This window comes from Neofelis nebulosa, chromosome 12 (genome assembly GCF_028018385.1).
Source record: "Neofelis nebulosa isolate mNeoNeb1 chromosome 12, mNeoNeb1.pri, whole genome shotgun sequence".
Classification (NCBI taxonomy): Eukaryota; Metazoa; Chordata; class Mammalia; order Carnivora; family Felidae; genus Neofelis; species Neofelis nebulosa.
Genome location: NC_080793.1, coordinates 14,972,399 through 14,999,693, shown reverse-complemented (window position 1 = coordinate 14,999,693; position 27,295 = coordinate 14,972,399). Strand labels below are relative to the sequence as shown.

Genomic DNA, 27,295 nt, shown 5'->3' with positions numbered 1-27,295 from the left:
TCAGTTACCTTGAAGCAAGTTCCAGAAGGCATGGGGCTGAGTGAGGCAGGCCTGTGGGGACTGTGGCCAAACTAGAGCACCAGGCCCACCTCCGAAAGCGGCCTTGATCCAGCAAGACCCAGGCCCGGGCTCACCACACCTTCCAGGTTTTCAAAGAAGCTGGAAATCCAGACTTTTACATGAAACTAGATTTTTTTTTAAATACTAGCAACTAAGTCAAACTTCTAAAAGCACTGCATAGGCCAAACAAAACATATCTGTTGGCCACATCTGACCTGCAGGGTACCTCCATGTCAGCTGCCTTACGGACACAGATCACAGGAAACAGAGTAGCTAAAGCACGCACCTTTCAAAAGGGTGGAGGAAGCCGGGAAAGACCTCAGCAGTGCCCATCCAAGCAAGGGCCCTGCCCTGTCACAGGGCCACCTGGATGGCACATCTAGATCCATCTCACCGGGGCAGGCCCAAGGACACCTGTCCCAGGTCTGTGCTTAGCAACTCACCTCCTGACCTCCTGCCTTCAGGGAGGAACATACTGATGCCGGTCCCAGGACAGACGCACCGCAGAGAGGGCCACACCCCAAGTAGGCAGAAATCCAGAGGCAGCATCTGGTCGCTGCTCTGGCCTTGGGGAGTGTGGCTAGGGCACATCCGCTCCTGAGAGAGAGCCGCTCTGGCAGTACCAACAAAGCAGGGTTCTGTGCCTGCCACGCCAGGCCTACGGGAAACCCCAAGGAGGAGGCGCAGCCTTTGGCAAAGCCCTGACCTGACCACCCACACACGTGGAGACCCCCCCCCCCATTCCGCACCGCATTAAGCACTCAGTGAGCTCAACCCTCCCCAAATTTTTTGCTCCGAGAAGATGAGTAGCCACACTTCTGGGCATATGTCACCAGAGACCACTTTCTTCTGTGATTCGCTTGACACGTGCCGGGCTCCACGCCTCGCACGAGTCTACTTCAGCAGCCGCCCGCCTCACCCAACTCCTCGCGCTCCTCCTCTGATAAGCCTTCTCTGCCCTGAGCCCAAACGCAGCTGACCGCTGCTTTGTTTCTGTCACAGCACAGAACCCTGAACTTACTTCTAACGCCAATCACGACGCTTTTTTTTTTTTTTTTGGACATCTGTCCCCTCCCCCACACCGGGAGCACCATAGGAGGAGGGCAGGGCTCCCGTCTCCATTCCTGGCACCTAACCCAAGGCCCTGTTCAGTAGCTGCTCAGTGAATTTACCTAGATCTCCTTTAATCTCGCCTTAATCCATCTGGCCAAGCACCTTCTAGACTCTACTCTTGCTTCGATGCCCACAATCCCTCAACCCAACGCGTCCCAACTGAAAGCTTATCTTCACACTCCCTCCACCCAAAAACCTCTGTTCTTTCTCCCTTTCTTTTCCCAAACTCGGCAAACCACACCACCATCCCACAGTTGTTCATGCTCAAAACCTGGGTGAGGAGGTATCTCAGCAGCCTTGTCCCTCATCCCCAAACCCATCAATGATCAAGCCCTTCAAGCCATCGTGCCAATTCTACCATCTAAATATCTCTGCCTGGGGGCACCTGGGTGGCTGGGTCAGTTGAGCGTCCTTTGGCTCAGGTCATGATCCCCGGTTCATGGGATCAAGCCCCGCATCAGGCTCCACACTGAGTGGAGCCTGCTTGGATTCTCTCTCTCCCCCTCTGCCCTTCTCCCCCACATGCGTGTTCTCTCTCTCAAAATAAAATGAAATTAAAGAAAGAAAGAAATATCTCTGCCTGTTCTTCTCCACCCAGTTCTTTCACCTCAATCCTGGTGACCGTGATCTTGTGTCTGGACTTCTGCATCATCCTGAAAAGGAATCTGCCCACCCAGCCCCACCACCAACTCATCTGCCAGGTTCAGCCAGAAGGATCGCGTTAAATTACAGGCTGACCCTGACACTACCCTACTCCCAATCTTAATTCATCAGCAGCTCGTCACGTGCCCTGAGGACAAAACCCAAACCGTTCAACAAAGCCCACATGATCTGGCCAGCTTCCCTCTCCTCATCTCTTCCCACCTCCCTTCCAGAACACAACTCTCCAGCCAAGCTATACTTCTGACAGTTCCTGGGTCGAGCTCTGTGCCCTTTGGCCTCTGAACTTCCACTCATGTGGTTCTCAGGACCTGCAACACCCTTTCTTCCTCCAAGTAATTCCTCCTTTATCCTCATACTTCCTCTGGGAAGCCTTTCCTAATCCCTCTAAATAGAATTAGAAAGATGTAATGTTAACTCAGCATTTATCCATCTGGCCCTGGTCACTCTGTTCCTGCCCTCCAGTCCTCCCACCCAGCTAGGTGACAAGGTTCCTTGGGACAGAGACCCAGCCTGTACAACTCACCCCTGCACTCGACCCACCACTTACTGAACACAAGATGCTCAGGAAGTATTTGCTGAACAAAGGGCGTGACGATCCAACAGACCAACGAACCGGCTGCTGAGCATCTGCTGGGGCCCTGGCAGGACCCCTCCAACCAGCTCTCTCCCCCCCCCCCCACCTCTCCTCAAACCCACCCCCAGAGCTCTCCCTCTTCCCCTGCACCCGCACCAGGAATTCTGCCTTTTCTTCTTTGGTGGCTGCCTCCCACACATTCTAGTCTCTTCCCTGAGCCCCCTATTTCCAATTTAACTGTTGGAGACCTGCAGGTCCCCCAGGAAAGACAAACCTATAAACCTTCTAAGGGCTTCACCGCTCATCAGCTGGGAGAGATGCAAGGGAACGTATAAATAACTTGTATGGAAAAGGATTCCAGACTCTGTCACAGTACGGTGGCCCCAGTCTCCACCTCTCTCAGGTAGTGCCTGGAAGAAGGGGAAGGGGAAGGGGAAGCCCAGCAAAACACCACCCGTCCAAGGAAGCTTCTCCTCCTAGCCGTGCAATCGAGAAAAACACTCATTCACTCAGCCCTGACGGCCTACATCTCCTAGAGAACTCTGTTTCCTGGCTCATCCTGAGATTCATCCCAAACTTCCGTTTTCCAGATCAAAGCTAAGCAGAGGTTACATAAATGCTAGCTCCCCCAAGCACGGATTAAATGGAAGCCATGGGCTCCCCCTGAGAGTCTACTCATTCCTCTTTCACAGAAAATCCTAAAACATTTGCTCATCTCATTTCCCAACCCATCATGCAAACACGTTGCGGACTCAAATCTCGAAAGGTGGTATGGAGACAGAAAGAGAAGCAAACAGCAGTCGGGGAACCAGGGCAACCAGGCACCAGAACCTCAACAACATGGGGGGCCGGTCAATCGGCAACACACCCCCCAAAAAAGGAACCATAGTCAGTTTCCTCTATTTAAGGAAGTAGGCAAGTAGATCATTTGCCTTAGAACAACTTCTGTCAAATTCCAAGCAAGCTTGGCTCTTCAATGGATAGATCACAGGCTAGCCAGAAGTTTCACCTGTATTTACTTTACTCAACTTTCCACCTAGTGACCACCAAAGCAAGGCAAGAGTAAAATGTAAGGTTCGTGATAAAGAAGAAAACCTCAACTCTCTCCTGACTAGTTTTGATCAAAAGTCTGGCTGCAAGGTATGAGCATCAAAGACTGCCTACAGATCCTCCAGTCTGTCCGTTTCTCTGGCCTACGTAGCACTCATTTTATTCCTGGACCGTCACAGAGCCCTGTGCTTGGTCTACACTGCTTCGGCCCCCTGCACTGTATGAATCTGGGCCCGCGGCCTGCATTAAAAGACACGATGAGGGGCGCCTGGGTGGCGCAGTCGGTTAAGCGTCCGACTTCAGCCAGGTCACGATCTCGCGGTCTGTGAGTTCGAGCCCCGCGTCAGGCTCTGGGCTGATGGCTCGGAGCCTGGAGCCTGTTTCCGATTCTGTGTCTCCCTCTCTCTCTGCCCCTCCCCCGTTCATGCTCTGTCTCTCTCTGTCCCAAAAGTAAATTAAAAAAAAAAAAAAAAAAGTTGAAAAAAAAAATAAATAAATAAAAGACACGATGATAAACAGGGTCACACAAAATTCACTAGCATCTATTGTGGGGATACAATCACTTACCGTTCCCTCTGGGAAGATCCACAAGAGAAATTTCTCCCTGACAATGTCAAGTAAAACTGGGCTTCTCCAGAGTTGCTGGCTCATTTTCGCTTGTGAGCAATGTGAATCTTAGGTCCATCAAGAAAGCTGTTCTCTTCTTCCTTCGGCTACCGGGAAGCTTACAGCCAAAACTGAATGCTAAAGGTAGTATCTGAGAACTTTTCAGCAGGAGTTTCTATCTCTAATTCTATCCCTGTCCTCACAGCACTACCCTCGCCATTTTCCTGTCACCCTGAGGTTACCCTAGGTTTTTTCACTGCGGGGGAACAAGGAGAGAAAGGGGGGATAAAAGGGTAGGAAGGGAACAACCCTCTGGCCATGCTGCCCGATAGACGAATGTCAGTGCGTGGCAGAGACAAGAGCCAGACCTGTCTTTCTGCTCCAGGACCACAGTCATGTCCAAGGCCCCCTCGTGCCTCTTCTTCATCTCCGAGAGCTTGTTTTCCAGGCTCAACCGAAGAGCCTTCTCTGTCTCTGTCCCTGCAAAGGCCTTTTCCAGTTCTGCCTGGGCGGCTTTCACATCCTAGAGTTAAATGAAATGCATTTGATGCAATTTTTCAATACAATTGGGAACATTTTGAAAGGAAATTGGATTAAAATATAAATATTTATGACTTTTTCTCCGGCACATTTCCCCTCCCTGCATTGTACTATACATGGGGAGAATCAGTAATAAATACATTTGCCAGCCATTTTCTCCCTCTTGTATCCTGAAGAGTAATAGGCATTTCCAATGGAAAAGACTCAAGTCTACAAAAACTGTATTTTTGGGTTTGAAGAATCGGATCAATATTTACAGCTTCAGTGAGAACAAGGAGAAATGTGCCTCTCAATACCTAAACACACATAAATTCCAGAGTCCCCAGAATCTCCATACAAATTCATCCCACACCCCACCGCCCCCTCACTATTTCTTTTAAGATAATGACTACACGATTCTCAAATGCATTTTCTGTATCTCCAAGGTGATGTGGGTGCTGAAGGACTACGTTCTTCCTGAGAGCTCCGAGAGGCCAACAGGGGAAGGATCTAAATCACAGAGGCAGGGCCCGTGTTGGGGGAAAGGGCCCTGGCGCTCAGCAAAGTGTCCTGGAGAGACATCTGGATCTCCCAGTGCCAACCGTCTCTGGTTACATCACAAAGATAAAAGTCAAATCAAACTGGGTTCAAAACCCAGCTCTCCTACTTCTTTGCTGTGGGACACTGGGTAGCCACTTAGCCTCTCTGAGCCCCAGCTTATCTGTGAAACAGGGACCACCACCACCCCATCAAAGAGTTGCTGTGTGACTGTCAAATGCCTGCTGCATCACAGGAAGCTCAAGAAAACAAAACGAAACGAAACAAAAGCACTGGCTGCTTCTTCCCTGCCCTTCGGTCCACAGGGGCTACTGTGAACACTGGGAACGGAAAGCCCACTACGAGCTGCAAGTATAGTGACCCGTGCGTCTTTCTGTGTCCAGCAGGCTTTGTGCTGCGTTCCTCCTCATATCCAAGAAGAGTCAGGGTTTCAGGGGGAGAAAGTGAGATGACACGACAGACCTCAAAGACCAAGAATTGAGTGACGAGTGTCACTTCGTACTAGCTTAATACGGAGGGAAACTTTCAACGTCTAGGAGCCAGGATTTTTTAGCCAAGACACATGCTGCTTCCCATCAAGGGCACAGCAAGCGCCTGGGAACAAGCAGGAGGAGGAGCTACACTCAGTGCCTCCCGGGAAAGGGCACTCAGTGAGCACTGGGGTGACGGGGGATGGAGGCCGGGACCAGACGCAGGGCTGCCCGGGCACGCGAGGGCCTGCGAATCGGAATCTGCTTCCAGGCTTCGCGCTCGTTAGAGGAGTCCTTCCCCTCTCTGGGCCTCAGTTTCCTCCTCTGGAAAAATAAAGAGACTAAACGAGGTAAGAAGGGCGGTGTTGCACCAAGAACGCAGGCTTTGAAGCCAGCAGTCGTAAAATGGAATCCAGGATCAAACTTAGACTCGTTAGTCTTTCTGTACTCCGGCGTCCTCGTCTGTAAGCATCAAGACGACAACCAGGACGCAGGGTGTACTAGGTGCCTGGGACAGGGCTGGAACCCGTGAGATGCTGAATAAGGGTGGCTTTCATTTCTGCTGCAAGTCTGCAAGTTTGTGAAAGAGGGAACAAAATTCTGCTCCCCCCACTATTAACCCACTGCAAGAACACATCCTCCTCGGGGCCTCCAGACTTGCCTCTTCTAAATGGAATATTCTCTTGTTCAGGAGCTCTTCGACCTGCCGCACCTTCTTCTGGGCATCTTCTGTCACCCGCTGCACTTCGGAGCCACCCCCTTCAGCCAGGCTCTCAACTGCTTTACTGCAAAAAGAGGCAAAAGCGTAAAATCCATGCGGGGACAGTCAGAGGTTGGTTTCAGTGGCCCCAAAGAGACAAGGAATATTTGTTAGTCATTTCTCCCACAGACCTGTGCTGGAGTTTTGTGGTTGTTGTTTTCAATTTTTATTTTTATTTATTTTTTTGAGAGAGAGAGAGAAATCAAGTGGAGAGGGGGCAGAGGGAGAGAGAAGGAATCTTAAGCAGACTCCACACTTAGCGTGGAGCCTGATGTGGGGCTTGATCCCACGACCCTGGGATCATGACCTGAGCTGAAACCAAAAGTCAGATGCTCAACCAACTGAGTCACCTGGTGCCCCTTTTTTTAAATTAATATTTGTGGGGCGCCTGGGTGGCGCAGTCGGTTAAGCGTCCGACTTCAGCCAGGTCACGATCTCGCGGTCCGTGAGTTCGAGCCCCGCGTCAGGCTCTGGGCTGATGGCTCAGAGCCTGGAGCCTGTTTCCGCTTCTGTGCCTCCCTCTCTCCCTGCCCCTCCCCCGTTCATGCTCTGTCTCTCTCTGTCCCAAAAATAAATAAAAAACGTTGAAAAAAAAAAATTTTTAAAAAAAAAAAAAAATTAATATTTGTAATTCAAATACACAGTGAAGTATATGAATGTATCAAAATCAGTCAACATGTACACCTTGAACTTACATGTTATATGTCAATCATACCTCTATGTAAAATACATATATATAAACCCAAATTAAGAAAGAAGTAAGAATCATCTACCATCTTACCAGCCAGAAAAACTAAGTTAACATTTTAGCATGTAGCCTTTCAGACACTTTCTGCAAAAACAGAACCAACCATACAATATATATCCATGATCTGACTTTACTACTTACTACACCATAAACATCCTTCTGTGTCAATAAACATAAATCTCTACCATTTTTAAAGGCTACATATTAATTCACTGTATGAAATATACTAGAGTATATTAAATCAATCCCCTATTTTTTTTATCGAAGTAGAGCCGACACCCATCAATCCCCTCATGTAAAAATATTTAGATGATTTCTGATTTTACACATTTGTCTGAAAACACTTCTGAAGCTCTGAGGACAGTGCAAATAAAGACTTTATTCATATCTTGAGTACAAAGTACTCAAATACATGTTAGTGTTGTTATCGTCTTATAAGCAACATTATAATAAGAGCATGCTTGCATATATACGACCCGGTGATCTCCCAGGGTCAGTTTCCACAGAGGGAATTACCGGGTCAAAGGGTAAGCACACTTGTAAGACTCGTGACAGCCACTGCCGACTCTCCCACCAGGAAACTTCCGGCAAAGTACACCTCCACCAGCGGTAGGAGAGGGGGAGAGCTGGTCCGACGAACCAACGCGCAAAGGAACAGCACGCGACGGAAAGCAATCTGAGGGATCGAGGGCTTTTCTACAGCGTCTTTTGCCAACTGGAGGGCAGAGCATTTTAAACACAGCGTGCCCCATCTGTGAGCCCCAGCCACCACTCCGGGCGTGAGGCCAGGAGGCTGCGCAGGCAGCCCACGCTTCGTCCAGTGCGGAGTTCACGCTGCTGGGCAGCACGGAATGTTAGCCGTCCAGCGGGCCAGGACCGGTGGGGATGGCGCACCAAAGCCTGACACAGGACCCCAACGCCTGACGCCTCTCATCGGGGTCCTCCTCAAAAGAAAAACCGTCAGATACGACCTTGTGGGTCATTTACTTGGAGCGCATCTCCGCAGATTTCTAAACGACTGCAGGTTGGCAGAAGGCAGAATCATAAAGGAAACGGCTCCACCTAAAGCTGGCTTCTCAGAAAAACTGCAACAGAACAAATTTCTTCACCGCCAGCCTCCCGTGCCCTACTTTAGGGGGCATATGAAATGTTCCCAACCAAGTGCCATGTGATCAGACGCTCACATGCACGGGCCATGTGAATTTTTGACTGAGAACAATGGAAAGTCTAGAGGGCCATACTTGCCGTCCAAGCATCAAACAGGAGCTGCCTGCGAATAAAGACTTTATTCATATCTTGCTTCCTTTCGCCAACAGGCCTTCAGAAGGCCCCAGTGTCATGACATCATTTTAATGGAATTCAACGTTCAACTGCAAGAACGAACATGGACTCTGAAGCCTGAACAGATCTGCTTCCAAATTTACATTCTCTCATGTCCTCAATGTGACTCTAGGCAAATCGCCCCTTATGCCTCAGGTTCCTCACTTGAAAAGTGACACGCTTGCCTCTTAGAATGAACGTGCTAAACACGTGTGGTGGCTGCGGCACGGCGCCCTTCCCCCCCCCCCCCCCCCCCGCATCTGAGCGCCACCTGCTGGCCCTGTGGCCACCACAGCGCCGGCCCCTGCTGAGATGCCAGGAGAGGCCTCCGTCTACCCCTCTGAGCTGAGACAGGTCATTCTCCGGCCAGAACCGGGGCCGCCACTGCCACTTCCCCTCCAATGCCATGCGATATGCGCGGCCCCGGCTCCCTCAGCCCATTTCTCCATCAGTGATGTCTGGAGTTCCCCACGATTCGGTCATTTCTGCCGTTCCTCAGAAGGCACGGCATACGGCTGATACCACACGCAAGGCTAGAGGCTCTTCCTCCTGAGCTGCAGATACGGGATTTTTCCAGTCCTGAATTCCCACTAACCACCACCAGTGTTTTAGCCCTGGGCTTCACAGAGCCCCCTCTAGGGAATGGTCCCCCCCCCCCCCGCCCCCCCGCCCAGAGAGGGCAAACACGTCGTCTCCCTCCCGTCCACCCACAACGAACCTTGGTGTTTTATAGTCAGAATCATATACACTGGCAAGAGGCGGACTACAGTTTCTAACAAGTGCTGGTATTATTCAGTTTGTTTGCATTTTAGTTATACCAATAAAATATATCCCCAATAATAAATGTTCCAACTTTTCATTTATCATCTTTGTATTTTACAGTTACTGTAGCAATAAAATTTATACTCGGCAGTATGGTGCAATTTTCCTCTACTAATGGAATTATTATTTCTGTTTGTGCTTTAAAGCCACAGAGATAAAATTTACTCCCGACAATATGTCTGCCTTTGTTTTTAATGTCCCCTTACTGTAACTGATAAGTACAACAATGGAGACCCAGCACACATACGTGTTTCCCCCCGCCAGCAAGGCAGAGCGGGCTCCAGAGCCAGACGGGCCCAGGATCTGTCACCCACCTGGGCCGGCCCCCCAACTCCTCCGGGCCCCAGTTTCCCCCGCACTCAAATGAGAATGCCGGCTGCCTCACATCACTGTTGTGAAACTGATAAAGCCATAAAGCAGGTCAAGTGCCAGACACAGGGTCTGGGGCAAAGCAGAATAAATGGCAATCCGCTCCCCCTACCCTGTCTCTCCTTATAGAATCTGGGCCAACAGACGAGATGGAGAGCGAGACCTAAGGCGAAGAAAGGTGGGGACAAAGTGGTCTAAACCAGCATTCCACCCGATACAAAAGAGAACCTTCTATAAATATCACCCCTGCTACCCTTTCTAACCATCACCCTTTCCTCTTGATTCTTTCCATTCTAATTATAGTTCTGGAGAAAAAGCAGGCGATTTTCCTGTGACAGGTCCCCTATCTCCTGCCCAACCCCCACCAAAAAAAAAAAAAAAAAAAAAAAAAAACACCGTAAAAGTGAAAAAGGGAGTTGAGGGCATTAAACAAAGGTATTTTTTCCGTCACCAAGAATGTACCTACACACGCCTGTAGGTACTGGGCAGTTGGGGGCAGGGAAAGGCACACTTAGCAGGGATGTGACAGACACCGTGCGGGTCCTACAGCACACAGCACGCACAAGGGGCCCACGGAGTAGGAACGGGGAGGTGCCCCACGCTGCACTGAAGGAGAAGAGGCTCTTGGCCTTAGAAGAGGTGCAGTCGTGTTGGAGAAACAAGAATCACACACGTGAAAATTAAAAAGAGCATACGAGGGGCGCCTGGGTGGCTCACTGAGTTAAGTGTCTGACTCTTGGTTTCAGCTCAGGTCATGATCTCACGGTTCATGGTTTGAGCCCCACATTGGGCTCCAAGATGACAGCACAGAACCTGTTGGGATTCTCTCTCTGTTCCTCCCCCACTCATGCTCGCTCTCTCTCTCTCAAAATATTTAAATAAATAAATACACTTTAAAAAACAAGGTCCACAGAAAAAAAGAGAAAAAAGCATATGAAATCAGGGCTGGACCCAAAGTCAGGGACCTGCATTCTCATCCCGGCTCCAATCATCCCGCCTGAGTGGTGCTGGTCACAGTCCTTCCCTTCTCAGGCCTAAACCCCTCCCCCCGTCCACAAGGAGGCTTTCCTCGAGATTTGCCTGGCTCCCAGGAGAACGATGGCATCCAAACGGATGCAAATGGGTCTTATAAACTATAAAGTGCCGGCACACACGCGCGAGTGTGATTCTCTGCCAGGGAAGCTTGTGAAGGGATGGAAACGTGGGCTACAGGCAGCCAGGCGGGGCTCACCCCGAGCCTCGGTGTCAGCTAGGCGACAGGAAAAGCAGAAGGGGCCGCCAGGGCCAAGCCAGAGCAGCGGGAACAGAACGTGTTCAGTATCCATGAGCCAGACGAGGAACGTGTGTCAGACAAGGCACTGGCAGGGAGAACGCCGGAGCAGCTACGTCGTCGCGAACACTCTTCACAGAGCTCGCGATCTTAGCCCCTGACCTAGGAGTCAGCCTTGACATCCCCCTCCCCATCCGTGACCCAGCCCTGTTGATTTTGCTCACCAGACGCCTCTGCAGGCCGCCCACCCCTCGCCATCGCTAGCCTCTCACCTGAACTACCGGACGAGCCTCCTGACTGGTCTCCCTGCCTCCCTGCCTCCCCGCCCCGCGCTCCGTCTACGAAGCGCCTTCCTCTCCGCATCCAGTGACCTCCACAAAACTAAATCTGATTGTGTCAGCTGCTCAAACCCGTGACTTCTTCCCGTTTATCTGGGATAATCTCTGCTGTGGCTTCAAGACCCTGCAGGACAAGACACAGACCTCCCCAGACTTCCCATATTCCCTCGGACTGCACGTGCACAGCTAATTCCTACTTGCTCCTCACACCTCACCTAAGTGCTCCCCCCTCAGGGCCCCTTCCCTGCAATACGTCTCTATTGACGGACCTGTTCCTACCCTGTCAACACTCCCCGATGCCTCTGTCTTCCTCACGGCTCTTTTCCCACTTGGTATTTATCCGCTTACCATCCCGAGTATTTTATCACCATCGCCCCTTCTAGAATGCAAGCCTGTCTGGATCACCACTGCACCCCCGGGAGCCTAGCCCAGTGTGGCACAGAACAGCTGCTTAATAAATCTTTTCTGGATAAATAAAACTAGTCAGACCAGGGGCGCCTGGGTGGCTCAGTCGCTTGAGCGTCCGACTTCGGCTCAGGTCATGCTCTCGTGGTCCGTGAGTTCGAGCCCGCGTCGGGCTCTGTGCTGACAGCTCAGAGCCTGGAGCCTGTTTCCGATTCTGTGTCTCCCTCTTTCTCTGACCCTCCCCCATTCATGCTGTCTCTCTCTGTCTCAAAAAATAAATAAACGTTAAAAAAATTTAAAAAAAAACAAAACAAAAAAACTAGTCAGACCAAAAAGGTCTGCGTGGGCAGCTTGGGAATCTACACCCACAAATGCATGCACGAGCCCTGAAAACATTCAGCCCCGTGTGTGGTATGGAGGAGCGCACACAGCCTTTGTGAGTTCGGGTTTCCGCGTGTACTCGCCCGCTAACGGCAAGTCCTAGCCAAGACCTGCAGCAGGCAGGGCGCTGAGCACGAAACAGACCAAATTCAAATTCTACTACTGACCTCCAGACTTGGTAAAGTTGACTTGACTTCGTGCCAGAGAATGATGTGCTTCAAAAAAACCAAAAACCAAAAAACAAAAACAAACAAAAAATGTGCAACAGCAGCCAACAAAAACAAAAACTTATCAATCGAGTTTTCTCATTCATTCCTTCATTCATTCACTCACTCGTTCAGAAAATACCAAGCGTACAAGATAGGCAATAAGCGAGGGAGGTCTGGGCCGGGGAGCCCCTAGTCTCCTCGAAGCCAGCAGCAGCCCAACTTCCAGCTGCTGGCCGCGTGACAATGAAAGGAATGACATGGCCCGGCCCAGAGCAGTGCAGCTGTGCCCTAAGCCAAAGAGTCCATGCTCCTGGCCCACTGGATCCAGCAGGAGCTCAGCTACCAAGACAAATGGTGTGCCTCCACCCAAGCTTTCAGCCAGATCCTTGGTGGAAGGTGGGTCAGCCCCGGGAAGCCTCATTCCACTCTCACCAAGCAAAACTGTATACTTCGGTGCCCCAACAGACCCACAAACGCCCTCTTGTCGCCGTGCCCCCATTATACTCTGTCTACAAGCGTGCTACAAGGCTGAAGTGGGGGGACGTCTCTTTTCAAATCCTCGCTACGCGGCACAATTACATAATAAATGTTTACGAATGAATGAATAAGCAATCGAGTCATCGACTGTATTCTCTGAACTGGGCTTATTGTTCGACAAATATTTAACTATTTGATTAATTAAAACAATACTTCTCAAACGTGTTTTAAGCAGAGCACCTCTTTTAAACAAAATATTGTAAGAGACCCTAGTGCATTAAACAGATACAAAAACAAGTTCCTCTGGTTAAAGCCCTACCCTCTGCGTCCCAGCCTCACTCACCAGAGTCCCTCAGGATTCCTGCAAGCCCTAGGGCCTTTACCACAATGAAAATGAATGAGCTGCTGATAGAATTAAGGACATGGGTGGATCCCACAAACACGCTGCTGAGGAAAGAGGCCAGACACAAAAGGGGGCGTGTACGGTACGGGACTCCATTCCTATCAAGTTCGAAAGTGGGCAGAACTAAACACCGATGCCATCAGTGTTCCGCACAGTGGTTACCTTGATGGAGAAGGGGACTTCTGGGGGGTGGGTGACGTTCCGGTTTTCAATCTGGATGGTGGCCCTACAGGTGTTTTTAGTGCACATTCGCCATCTGCACACTTAAGATCACATCATTTTCCCTGTGAAGTGTATTACACTTCAGAAGTTCGTTGAAAAGTAGTTAAACAAAAACGGACACCTCCTTGGGGTCCTCAGGGCCCAGTGGGAAAACAACTGGCTCAGAAAACACAAGGCTGTGTTCTATGGACCCAGCCAGCCTCCACCCCCGGGAACCCCGGGCACCCTGCAAGCTTGTGACAGGATGACAGGTACTCACGAGGCTTTGATGAGAAGCTGCTCCCTCTCCTGGAGCTCCCGCTTCAGACTCTCCACTTCCACCTTCAGTTCGATGTTCTTCCAGTCAAGATTAGGAAAGAAAAGAAACAACGTGAAATACGGGACCCCAGAATGTGCGCGGTGGGGAAACAGCTTTCCGCACAGACTAACTTACAGGACGCTTATAATAGGCAGATGCTAGATTCAAAACCTCATTAGCCTCAGGGCACAGGGAGAAAGGAATTATTAAACACTGGTGGTCTCAAAAGGAAGCCCTGGATTCCTCAAGACTTGGAACAATTATGTAAATTTTCCAAGCTTCTAACAGCCAGAGCACTCAAACACTGAGGCATAAATGTCATACAAGTGAGGCTGATTTAAAAATGGTTTGCCCTCCGCCAGGCAAATTTACAAGCAATTCTGCAGTTTGCTTTTCCCATTCCAAGGCAATTACTTCTGCTTGTTTACAATCATGCATGTGGTGGCTGTAGCACTGGGAACGTGTTACAGCCTCAAAATAAATAAATAAGTAAGTAAATAAAACACGCGGATGGATAAGTGGGAGGCCACACCACTGCCTGTCTCATTTCAGCGTAAGATTTCGGGGCACTTACAAAAAAGCCACAACCGCGTGGGGCAAGCTGTCTATGAGGGCCACCACGGCGTTCTCCAACCACACGTCCTCCTCTTAACTGACTGCAACGAAGGGAGTCACACATGGCCTCGGGCTTCTAACTCACGTGACAACCCAAAGACAGAAGCTCTGGTAAAGACACCGCAGTGTGAGACAGTGGGGCAGTGGCGGGCTTCTCAAACCTGCCCACGAATGTATCCCAGGTGGAATAGCAGATGAACTCCCGCTAGCAGAGCCTGAGGTCTGAGTGCGTAGCTGGTGGAGGATTGCTATAAATCCAAGATTTCTCCGAAATCTTGCTCCTGTTTTGTTTTAATAATTCATGCCAATTTCACATCCATAATCCATGTGGGTTATTTTAAATAAAAGTCACATTTCCGGTAACATTTATAATCTCAGGGGACACGCCTCCTACCTTCCTGCCAAGCAGCCCTGGGGGAATGAGGACCCGAGACTGAGAAGTCAGCCAGAATGGAAATCAACCCGCTAACCTGGGCTGGCCGCAGACATATACCGATGACCTGTGACAGGACAGGCATGGGGCTAAGCGCTGAGGGCGGCGTGGTAAACAAGGCAGACACAGGCCCTGCCTGCACACCGGCATCAACTATGAAACCGGAAGTGCAAGCCTGTAGTCGTCCTCGGAAGCACAAGCCCAGGAGGTGAGAGAGCGAAGTTTCTTCTCTCAGGCCACTCGAGCGCCAATGAAACACACAAGCCCTACCTGACATAGGGGATTTGAGGAGCAAATGAGCTCACACATGAGAAGAGCCTAGCAGACGGGACTCCCAGGGCGTTATCTTCTTCCCGGTCAACAACAGGCACTAAAGAAGTCATCTACGAGACCAAACTTTGTTAGGAGAAGCTGATCTTTGCATAAAGATCACTGCATGACAGACAGTTCACCGGTCTTCAGCTGGTTTTGTGAGGACCCTACAGCAACAGCCTTCAAACAGAGGACACCTTTTCAGCTCTAAGAAGGGCAGAGAGTTTCCATTTAAGAACTGACACCAGATAATCTAAACTGCTTTCTGATGAACTAACTGGCACCCCCGACCTAAAACGATGGAGAGCTAACATGTCCACGAGACCAATTTTTCAAGCCCCAATACCTGAAGTTATAAACTTACAATACATGGGAATCAGTCTCCAAACCATAAGTCAAGACACCTCATAAGCTTAAAATGGAATTTCGTTATAAAAGAGAATGAAGACGCCCTTACACTGCTGTTAAGGAAAAGATATCCTTATCCTTATTATTAAAGAAAAATGCAAGGTACAGAACAGAACGTGCCTGCATTTATGTAAAAAGGAGATTTATACCCACACACACACCTGCTTGTACATACATAAAATTCCTCTGCATAAATAATTAATAATATCGGTTAGATCTGGGGAACCAGGAGACAAGGGTGGATGAAAGTCTCTCTAGTGTATTCCTTTGATGCTTTTTGAATTCTGAGCCATGTACACCTACCTATCCAACAACTTGAAATAAAAGTATAATTAAATCAGGTCATCTAATCAGACAGTGTAAAAAAAAAAAAAAAAAAAAAAAGCTAAACAGCAGAGTAAAATGAGGCAGGCCTGTATTCAGAATACACCTCTCATAGTAGCTTTGTGACATCCAGCAAGTTACTGATCTTCCCTGAACTTCAGTTTCCTCTTCTGTAAAATGAGGATAATCTCCACTGCACAAGGCTGTCTTGAGAGTTAAAATATGATAAATGTCCAAATGCCCAAGACCGTGGCTTACAGAGAGCAAGCAATTAACACGCTTTGGCTCCCTATCACCCTAGAAGTGTGTAACCATACTTACACAGAAAATGTTTTAGGCTATTGGTTTTTCCTTCAAACTATGATTGCATCATCACTCCCTTCCAGAAAAGGTGACATCCTCATTGCCTTTCCACCACCACAATGAAGGGGAAAAAAAAAAACCAAAAAAAAAAAAACTGCCTTAAGGGACAAAGAGAGGTTTTCAATTCTTGAAAAGGCTCAGAAGTACAGTACAATCCTTCTTCAAGACAAGCCCATTTAAGTCCCATCTGCTGAAACTCAAGGAGAGTCCTTTTTCCCCCTTCAAAAGTTTCCAGTGGTGCAAACTTCAGAAGAGAAAAGACGGAGACATTCCCCGGGCCAGGGGCTAATCTGCTGGAGAAAGCCAAAAAATGGGCACCGAAATATTGTTTGTACTTATGTCTTTTCAGGAAAGCCAAGTTCTGTTTTCAACTTTCAGCACCAAAGTCTGTTTTCAGGCAGAGGCCCCCAGGTCAAGACTTCAGATGGGAACAGACGCTTTTCTGACCGTCACAAGCAAGCACGCAAGGAATACAGAAGAGCCAGGGCACAGACAGCTGACGGTCCTCAAGGCGGGCTGCCAAGGGAAGCCTCTGTCAGACAGCGAGGATCATCGCCAAGCACTGACTGTGTGCTAGGGCTTTTCCTCTGCCGTACCGTTTTAATCCACACAAATAACCCTGTGACAGAGGGACTGTCACTTAACTCCGAAAGCAAGCCCAGGGAGCTGAAGGGCCTTGCCTACAGCTACACGAGTTAGTGGGTAACAGCAGGCCGCAATTCCAAAGACACTCCACCATTTCACCACCTTTGTCTCAATCGTGAATAATTAGGAAAAGGCAACTGAGATAGAAAGAGTAAATGAGAATTAGGATTTGAAAAAGAGAGACAGAATCCCTTAAAATTAATCTTGCAACTCTCTGCTTACTATTAAGATCATCCTATTGTTTTATGCTCCCCGTAATCCATTCAGATTAAATGAAAGCAGCTCTGTCTGTTCAGGCTAACTCGGAGAACAAATATTAATCAAATTTCTGCTGGGAATGACTCTGAGAAAAAAACCAGGTGTGGCCGTGGGAAGTGGGACCTCACAGTTTTATAGACGTGTTCGGTGGAGCCATCAAATTCCTGTTGCATTCTTTCCTCCAGGAAATAGATGCGGAGCTTTAAATTAAAGTTTTCTTTCTTCAATTCAGTGATTTGCTGGAAAATAAGCACAGAAGGGTTATCAAAAGTAAGGTCTGAAGGACGGTACCTGCATTAATCCCTGTAGCTCCTAAGGCTACGAATGGACTGAAATGTTAAAAACTAGAGAAAACTTACCTTTGCTGCAATTGTACCAACCCAGAATTAAGTGGTTCTCGCTAGTCGAATTTAAGACAATCTGAGCACTTGAATGAATAATGACTGAAGAAAAGAATTCGTGACTCCACACTGCTGATAAGTAAAGAAAGGAAGAAAGAAAGGAAAAGAAAGAAAACAAAAGGAAAGGAAAGGCAAATCTCTTCTTCACAAATGAAATCCAGTTCACCATTATAAAAAAAATAAATTAAAAAAAAATAAAATATAAAAAATAAAAACAGGGGTGCCTGGGTGGCTCAGTCAGTTAAGCGTTCAAACCTGATCTCAGCTCAGGTCATGATCTTAGAATTTGTGAGTTCAAGCTCCGCATTGTGTTGCCGGCACAGAGCCTGCTTGGGATTCTGTCTCTCCTTCTCTCTGCCCCTTCCCCACTTGCACTTTCTCTTTGTCCCAGAATAAATAAATAAACTTTAAAAAAATAATAAAAATAAAAACAAATTTAAAAAAAGGAAATCACCATTATCCAACCATTACAGTAATAACTGATTCAGGTGAGAATCATCAATGCTAGGGGCGCCTGGGTGGCTCAGTCGGCTAGGTCTCCAACTTCGACCCAGGTCATGATCTTGAGGTCTGGGAGTTCGAGCCCCGCGTCGGGCTCTGTGCTGACAGCTCAGAGCCTGGAGCCTGCTTCGGATTCTGGGTCTCCCTCCTCTCTGCCCCTCCCCTGCTAGCTCTCTGTCTCTTTCTCTCTTAAAAATAATAAACAGTAAAAAAAAAAAAAAAAAAAAAAAAAATTTTTAAAAACACAACAACCAATCATATATACTGCATCTAGATCCATCAGTTAGTATTTTGCTACGTTTGCTTTATTCTTTCTTTCTGTCTCTCCCCACTCATTAGAGAGTCAGTTGCAGACATCATGACAGCATCCCTATGTACTTGAGGATGTATCTCTCTTAGGACATTTTACAAAATTATAACACTATTACCTAATACAAAGTTGTTATTCAGATTCCCCACTTATCCTCATGGAGCTTTTTTCTTTTCTTTTCTTTTCTTTCTTTTTTTTTTTTTTTTTAATTCAAGATTTACTATATGATTTCATTGCACTTAGTAATCATGCCTCCATCACTTCCATTTATTTAGAAGAGTTCCCCAACTACTTTTACCTTAAGATTGTCATTAAGACTTTTGAAGGGTTCAGGCCTGCTGTTCTGCAAACGTCCTTATATTTGGATTCGTCAGATGGACTGCTTCATTAGGTGCAGGCTAAAGGTTGTGGGCAGGAACATTTAAAATGAAGTCGCTTGCTTTCAGTGCTTTCTTTCAGGAGACACTGCATGTCACTTTGCCCCATCACTGGTGACATTTAATAGATTATCTTGATTTAGGTGGTGTCTACTGGATTCCTAAATTGTAATGGACCTTTTCCTTTAGTAATTAATAAGCCATCTGTGGGGTAATAACTGGGTGAATGTCATGTTCTCCAGTGATCTTTTATCAAATGCTTTTAACATTGATGATTCCTTTTTTTTTTAATGTGTATTTTTGAGAGAGAGAGAGAGAGAGAGAGACGGAGAGACAGAGTGTGAGTCTGAACCTGACGCAGGGCTTGAACCCACAGACAGCGAGACCATGACCTGAGCCGGTCGGCCGCTTAACCAACTGAGCCACCCAGGCACCCCTTAAAATTTTGTTTTGATGTTTGTTTATTTTGGAGAGAGAGAGAGAGAGAGAGAGAGAGAGCACAAGCAGGGGAGGGGCAGAGAGAGAGGGAGACACAGAATCCGAAGCAGGCCCCAGGCTCTGAGCTGTCAGCACAGAGTCCGATGCGAAACTCAGACCCAAGAACTGGAAGATCATGACCTGAGCTGAAGTCAGATGCTTAACTGACTGAGCCACCCAGGCGCCCCAGTTGTTGTGCTATTTTGCAACTTTCTATAGGTTCACTTTGCTTGTTCATGGATATGCTCATGGATATCCTGGGTCATAAAACAAACCTTAACAAATTTACAGAACTGAAAATCAAACCATGTTCTCTGACCATAATAAACTTAAGGTAGAAATCAGTAACTGAAAGAAATTGGAAAATACCCAAATACTTAGAAATTAACACATTTCTAAACAATCCATGGGTCAGAGAGGAAGTCTCAAGGGAAATCAGAAGATATTTTGAATTATCTTTTGAAATGCAATATATTTTGAAATGCAAATATACCAAAATTTTTAGGGTACAGTTAAAGTAGTGATTGGGGAAAATTTATACTATTTAAAATGTGTTAGAAAACAAGAAATGTCTCAAATCAACAATCTAAGCTTCTACCTTAAGAAACCATAATAAGAACAAAATAAACCCGAACAAGCAACATGACAGATATAATAAACATAAGAACAGAAAACAATAAAATGGAAAGCTGGAAAACAGAAAAAAAAAAATCATTTAAAAAGAAGGTTCTTTCAAATGACTGATGAAGACTAGCAAAGATAAAAAGAGAAAAGAAAAAGACATAAATTACCAATATCAAAAAATGAAAGAGAGGTCATCACAACAGATCCCATAGCAATTAAAGGGATAGTAAGAGAATAATGCATATAACTCTACGCATATAAATTGAACAACTCAGATGAAATAGTACATTTCCAAGAAAAGTACAAATTATCAAAATCCACCAAAGAAAAATAGATATACAGAATAGTCTTGTATGTATCTATTTTAAAAACTGAATTTGTAATTCAAACCCCTCCAGAAAAGAAAACTCCAAAACAAAATTATTTCAGTCGCAATTTCTACCAAATATTGGAAGAAGGAATAATGCCACTTCTATACAATATCTTCCAGAAATCAGAAGGTGAGGGAACTTTGCCACTGCATTTTACAGAGGGCAATGTTATCCTGATACCAAAACCAGACAAAAACATTACAAGAAAACTACGACTTCTTAGAAAACTAGATTAAGTCACCCATGAACATAAATGGAAAATCCTCAACTAAATTTTAGCAAACTGAAAAAACAGATAAATACTTCATGAGTGGGACTTATGCCAGGAATGTAAAGCTAATTCTAATTCAACATTCAAAAATCAATCCATGCAATCCACCAGACCAAAAAACTAAGAACAAAAAAAATATATGATATCAATAGCTGCAGAAAAACATCTGACAAAACCGAACAGCCACTCAAGATAAATACTTGGCAAACTAGGAATTAAAGGAAACTTCCTCTATGCTACAGGGTATTTACAAGAAACTCATACATTTATATATATATATATATATATATATATATATATGTACACATACATATATATTTTTTATATATTTATATATATATATATATTTAATTAAAGATGAAAAACAATGCTATTCCCCTAACACTAAGAAAAAGGAAAAGGATATCCACTCTCACAATTCCTATTTAACATTGCATTTGAAGTCCTAGCCAGTGTAATAAGGTTAAGGGAAAAAATAAAAGGCATTCAATTTGGAAAGGAAGAGCTAAAATCATCCTTATCGGAAGATAGTATGATCATCTATGTAGAAAATCCCAAGGAATCTACAAAAAAAGATCCCAGAATTCATAAGTGAGTTTAGCAAAGTCAAAATGCAAACATCAAGTGTTATTTCAATACACTAACAACAAACAACTGGAAACTGAAACTTTTTTAAATACCATTTTACAATACCTCCAAAACACTTAAATTCATAAACATAAGTCTAATAAACCATGAAGTATGCTTAACACCACAAAATGCTGAAGAAATCAAGAACTTAAATAAGTGAAGAAGCTTACCAAATTCATAAGCTGGAAGACAATATAATAAAGATGTCAATTCTCTCCAAACTGATCTATAGATTTAACACAATCCCAATCAAAATCCCCACAGGATTTCTTATAGTTAGAAACAAGCCGATTACAAAATTTACATGGAACAGTAAAAGAGCTAGATGGGTGAAAACAATTTTGAAAAAGAATCCAAAGAAACAGACTATACAAACAGACCCACACAATTACAGCCAATTAGTTTTTTCTAACATTTATTTATTTATTTTTGAGAGGGGGGGGGAGAGAGAGAGAGAATGGGGAAGGGGCAGAGAAAAAGAGGGAGACAGAATCTCAAGCAGGCTCTGCGCTGTCGGCACAGAGCCCTATGCGGGGCTCAAACCCATGAACCTCGAGATCATGACCTGAGCCAAAATGAGGGGTCGGACGCTTAACCGGCTGAGCCATCCAGGTGCCCCCAGCTAATTAGTGTTTGACAAAGCAACCGCTAACCTTAAAAATAAAACTGCCATTTATTCTACCAGCAAAAGATGAGTTCATTCAGGAATAGCAGAGATGGCAATCCAGGACAAGCAAGCTGCTGCAGACCCACCCGCAAACCCAGAGAATAAGGTGAGAAGTGCTCTTTTACAGAGAAGGCGGGGGGGGGGGGGGGGGGGGGGGGGGGGGGGGGGAGTTGGGATGGGCTGTTGTAAACTAAAAGTCCACTAGAGTAAACCGGGAGCTGGAAGTATGGTGGATTCTCATTGGATGGCTGGGCTGCTGCGGGGGGTGGGGGAGGGGGGTGAAGGGCTGCGGGTGTAAGAAACCTTCCTTCCTCCTGCTAAGATAGTAAAGTAGTATCTAAGGGCAAGGCAAGGCAAGGCAAGGCGCCCTCTCTTCCCGCTGGCTGTGCCACTGACAAGAGACCGGATTGAAAGCTCCCCCTGCTGGCACCCAACTGCATTCTAAGCAAAGTTCTTTTATTAGTTCTCACAGTACAAATACAATTCAATGGAGAAAGGGCAGTTTTTCATTTTCAACAAATGGCTTTGGAACAACTGGACATCCACCTACAAAATGATCAACCTCAACCCAACAATTAGACATCTCTTTACCAAAAAAATGAACCTCAACCTATCATACTTTAAACAGGAGTTAACTCAAATTAGATCATAGACCTAAATGTATAACATAAAATTATCTAACTTTTAGAAGAAGAGACAGAGGGAAATCCCTGAGACCTAGTGCTATACAGTTCTTACCTATAATCCCAAAGGCATGATCCATTTAAAAAATTTTTTTAGTCAATAAATTGGGCTTCATCAGAATTTTAAAACATTTGCTTTGAAAAACAGTGTTAAGAGAATGATTAGAAAAGCTACCTACTGGGATTTGTGCAAATCACAAATCCAACGTAGGAACTGTATCTAGAATACATAAATAACTCCCAAAATGTAACTGTAAGAAAACCACCCAATTAAACAAACAAACAAACAAATAAACTAAAGAACAGGCCAAAGATTTTCAAAGGAACTTCACAGAAGACATACAGACGGCAAATAATCATAAGAAAAGATTGTCAACACCTTCAGCCATTAGGAAAACGGAAATTAAAGCTACAATGAGTTTTAGTACCGATTAGAATGACTAAAAATTTTTTTTGAATTGAGAATACCTAATGCTGATGAGGATGTGAAGCAAATGGAAACCTCATACTCTACTGATAGGAAGGCAAAATGCCACAACCACTTTGCAAAACCATTTGGCAGTCTCTCTCTCTCTCTCTCTCTCTCTCTCTCTCTCTCTCTCTCACACACACACACACACACACACACACACACACACTAACACTACCTTTTACCATATGACTCAGCAATTCCCATCCTAGGGATTTACCCTAGGGAAATAAAAACCTATGTTCACCCAAAAACCTGTGCACAAATGTTTACTACAGCTTTAATAATAACCACCAAACCCGGAAAGAACCTAAATGTTCTTCAAAGGGTGAATAACTAAAATGTACATCCACATGATGGACTAATAATCAATAACTATGATACACACAACAGCATGAATGAATTTCAAAGACCTTACGGTAAGGGAAATAAATCAGCCTCAAAAGATTATATTACTGTATGATGCCATTTATAAGACATCTGGAAAAAGCAAAATTATAGGGACCAAGACCAGAGCATTAGCTGCCAGAACTCTGGGATGAAGAAAGGGTCTGACCACAAAGAGACAGCACATAGGAATTTTTTGGCATTATGGAATGTTCTGTATTCTAATTGTGGTGATGGTTACATGAGCCTAGAACTGTATATACACACATATACCAAAAAAGAAAATCATTTAATATATATATATGTGTATTAATATGTATGTGTGTATATACACACATATATATACTTTGATTATGACAGGCTATAAGGCAGTACACATCTGTCAAAGTTCATTCAACATTAAAATTGGTGAATTTTTTCATGTAACTTATATCTCAATAAAGCTGTTTTAAAAGTTGCTAAAATGATGGGGCACCTGGGTGGCTCAGTCAGTTGAGCACCTGACTCTTGACCTCAGCTCAGGTCATGATCTCAGGATTCCTAGGATCCAGCCTAGCATCGGGCTCTGCTCTGACAACACAGAGCCTACTTAGGATTCTCTCTCTCTCCCCTCCCCTGCTCTTTCTCTCTCTCGTGCTCTCAAAATAAATAAATAAACATTTTTTGAATAATTAAAATGAAATATAGTAAAATAGTACTGATAATACAGTACTAGTGAATGATAATATGATCCCCACTGGTTTTTTTTCAGCATTTAAAAAAAGTAATTGGTAAGAATATATAATGCTTTTTAACCAACATATTTTTATAACTGGATAAAAGAAAATGATATGCACACTCTACATCAAACTGTCCTTGGCCCTCTTGTTAGCACTTAAGTTTTCAACTCTGTGGCTAACAAGGACAGCACAAGAAACCACTGGTAAGTTCATTAAAGCCTTGCTTTAAATGTTTTAAGGAAACAGCACATAAAACGTTCATTCAAACAAAAAGTCTGCCCCACCAGATGCTTCCCATAAAGAGGAACCTTATTCTATTACTCAACTACCAATGAAATATTTATGGAGGTTGCTTAAAATACCCACATTGTACACACTGCTAAAATTCTCAGCAACACTCGAAAGAATATGTATCCTGCGTATAGGTAAAGAAGTTTTTAAAAAATAAGAAAAAGGCAAATAAGCCTTCAGAAGGTGAATGCAAACACCAGACCGGCCCAGGTGAATACAATGAGGTACAGGCACCCTATTTTCCACAACAATGCCAGCCTAGTTCTCCACTTAATACCACTTCCCTCATAAAGTTTTCTCGGGCTACCCCCATCGGGCTGGACTGGCGACCCTTCGAAATGTTTCCATATACCCTCTACTTTCTTTATCATTGCAACTGTCACACTGCGTTATACCAGCTGATAACTTGCTTTTTCTAATCAATCCATCTCTAAGAGGTCGGGCACCACACACTCTTGTGTCTTGTACGTTCCAGCCTGAATCATAAAGAGACAGTTACCAAGTGCCCAACGGCTGCCCAGGTGACTGGACACATTTAAGAATTTCTTGAAGGCAATGGGATGCAAAGAGAGTCCCACGGTCTTCAGACTCAGATCTAGTACAGATCACCCCATTGCTTTTTGTCCATCACTCTTAGAATTAAACTCCCTGCCATGGGCACAGAGAGGTGTATGATCTGGTCCCCACTCCCCTCGCCAGCCTCGTCCTATTATCACCCTGTCACGCAATGTTCCAGCCCCACCGGCCTCCTTTCTGGTCCTCAAATAAGCCAAGCCCCTGCCTGCCCACACAGCTCTTCCCACAGCACGTGCCCGATGCCTCAGCTCCAATGGCACCATCTCGGAGGCCCTTCCCAACTACCCAATCTCAAGAGGTCCCCACCACTGTGACTGCCACCTGAGTCACTCCTGAACACAGAACTCTTGGTTTTCTTGCTAGAACTTTTCACAATCTGTACTCCTTTATTTATTATCATGCCAATTACATGAATATAATCCACTTGGGGACAGGGATATTATCCGTTTATGGCTGTTTCCCTTAAGGCTTTAGCACAGTGTCTGGAGCACAGGGGATGCTCAGTCGACCTCTGTTAACGCACGCACAAACGAATAAATGAATACAATCCAGACCACCTTACTAGCTGTAGGACCTTAGTCAAGTTCATCCTTCTGTGCGCCTGGATTCCTTTCTACAGATTAAAGGAATACCTATCTCAGAGACCTACTACAGGATTGAAAGAAATTAGTTAGAACGTTTGGTACTGTGCCTAGCACAGTACAAGAATGTAAAATATATTAATATTTTTCTCATTTGTATCTCCCCCTTTAAGAGAATTGACCTCAAGAAGAGAAAAAAGAAACAAAAACCTCGAGCTGGAAAAAGTGAAAACAGCTTACCATACACCAGGAATAAAAACCCCCCAAGATAAAACCCACCACACACGACTTAGAAACCTAACGCTGACAAGCAAGCTGACGCGTGAGCTGTACTTTGCCACATCCCAGCCCCCGGAGCCGCAGGGCGACTGTGGAACTGCAGTCATCTGAGACGGGAAACGTCCCAACATGATTATGGGGTGGTGCTTTCCGAAGCTGGAGGGAGGCCCCAGTGCGCAGCAGGACAGATTCTGAAGGAGCTGCTGTCACCCTGCCTGCCTCCCTCGGCCAAAAGCCTTGCCTGGCCTAGAGCTCCATCAGGAAGGGAAGACAGACAAAATCCAACAACGCAGGAAAGAATCAGGACAACTCCAACCAGGCCCCGCTGAAATCACAGCAATTCACCTGACTCTGGTGATCGGTTTCAGCAGCTTGCTGGAGCCGGGGTCCCCAAAGCTGAGGCTCACCCCAAGGCATCTTTGGACCCGAGGCAGCCGGAGCTAAGAGCAAGGGGGCCATGGGGTCAACAGAAACAGACTGAACTCCCAAGGCCACCAACCTGTGAGCCATGTGACCTTGGAAAAACTATTTAACATCTCTGAGCCACTGTTGGCTCATCTATAAATAAGGATAAAAATCAGTCACCTCACGGGAGTGTCGTGACAACACCATGAGCTAAGGCACCTGGCAAGCGGGAAATGGAGGACAGCCATTTCTCACTCAAACCCTCATCAGACACATCTTTTGGGCCACCGTCAACTTTTTTTATGCTCCTTGAAAGTCTAAAAACTGTTAGACCACTCACCTAGACGTCATAAAAACCATGACCTCCTGCCGCTCCAAGTTCATCTCTGGTCGACAACACCGCACGTGAGGTAATTCTGCCAGCAACAGCTCAACGAGGTGCATAAAATGAGGAGGACACTTTGGAATCAGTCCAATACTCTCCCTCGCGTCTTCAAATCATAAAAACGGTTACTAGGCAAACATCTGCTTATTAACAAACAATACTGCAGCAGTAACAGAATTTAGAAACTGAGACCCAAGCAACACTTGGAATATACCTACATTATGAAACCAACTCCTTTTATATTCCTTCCAGCCTAGCATTACATCCTCAGTATTTTTCACGTTGCTGCAGAACCGCACGTAAGTATCAAGTCAATGACAGCGCTAGGTACCACTGAACTGATTCACAGTCAGTGATTTAGCCGTTTCTCTGCTGAGCATTTATGGTTTCAGGATGTCCCGTGGAAAGCAGACAGGCTGTACCATCAAAGCCTTCTTTCCAGTTTCTCAACACACCAAGCTCACAGGCAAGTCATTTGATCTCTCCAACCTCAGCTTCCTCATCTGTGAAACACCTTCCTCAGGAACTTGTTGCAAGACAGAGAGATAACAAATGTAAAACATAATTCCCTTGTCCCAATTTTTCCCAACCGTACACAATGTGGCAACAAACAGCTTCACGCACACGGCATTTTCCTCCCGCTGGGTTGTTTCCCTAGGACAAATTTCCCCCAAAACAGATTACGAGGCTCAAGAGTAATACTATTTTTATGACCATAAAAATCTCTTTCCAAATGGCCTTCAAAAAGATTGTAAAAATTTACACTGCCCAGCCTGCCATCTGGCCAGGTTTTTGGAGGGCAAAGGTATGAGAACACACAGCCTTCAATGGTAAGCGGGAGGCCAAGGATGAACCAGAAGCGCGGGTGAACCCCGGCGCTTAGCACCGACCAGACATT

The 27,295-nt window shown here is 45.8% G+C and overlaps 1 protein-coding gene across 7 annotated transcripts in view; it reads right to left on the bottom strand.

The window, feature by feature from the left end:
• The window catches only part of CDK5RAP2 (CDK5 regulatory subunit associated protein 2), a 171,049-nt gene that overhangs the window by 126,491 nt on the left and 17,263 nt on the right, over nucleotides 1–27,295 (bottom strand). For all 7 annotated transcript variants that reach the window (XR_009251448.1, XM_058694350.1, XM_058694351.1 and 4 more), the window contains 4 exons: nucleotides 17,122–17,232; nucleotides 13,597–13,673; nucleotides 6,275–6,398; nucleotides 4,435–4,589 (listed from right to left, as the gene is read on the bottom strand). Coding sequence is in view for 6 of the 7 variants with exons in the window: in XM_058694350.1 (XP_058550333.1) it covers nucleotides 4,435–4,589; nucleotides 6,275–6,398; nucleotides 13,597–13,673; nucleotides 17,122–17,232 (467 nt within the window). In the remaining variant the exon portion in view is untranslated. The remainder of the gene's footprint in view (nucleotides 1–4,434; nucleotides 4,590–6,274; nucleotides 6,399–13,596; nucleotides 13,674–17,121; nucleotides 17,233–27,295) is intronic.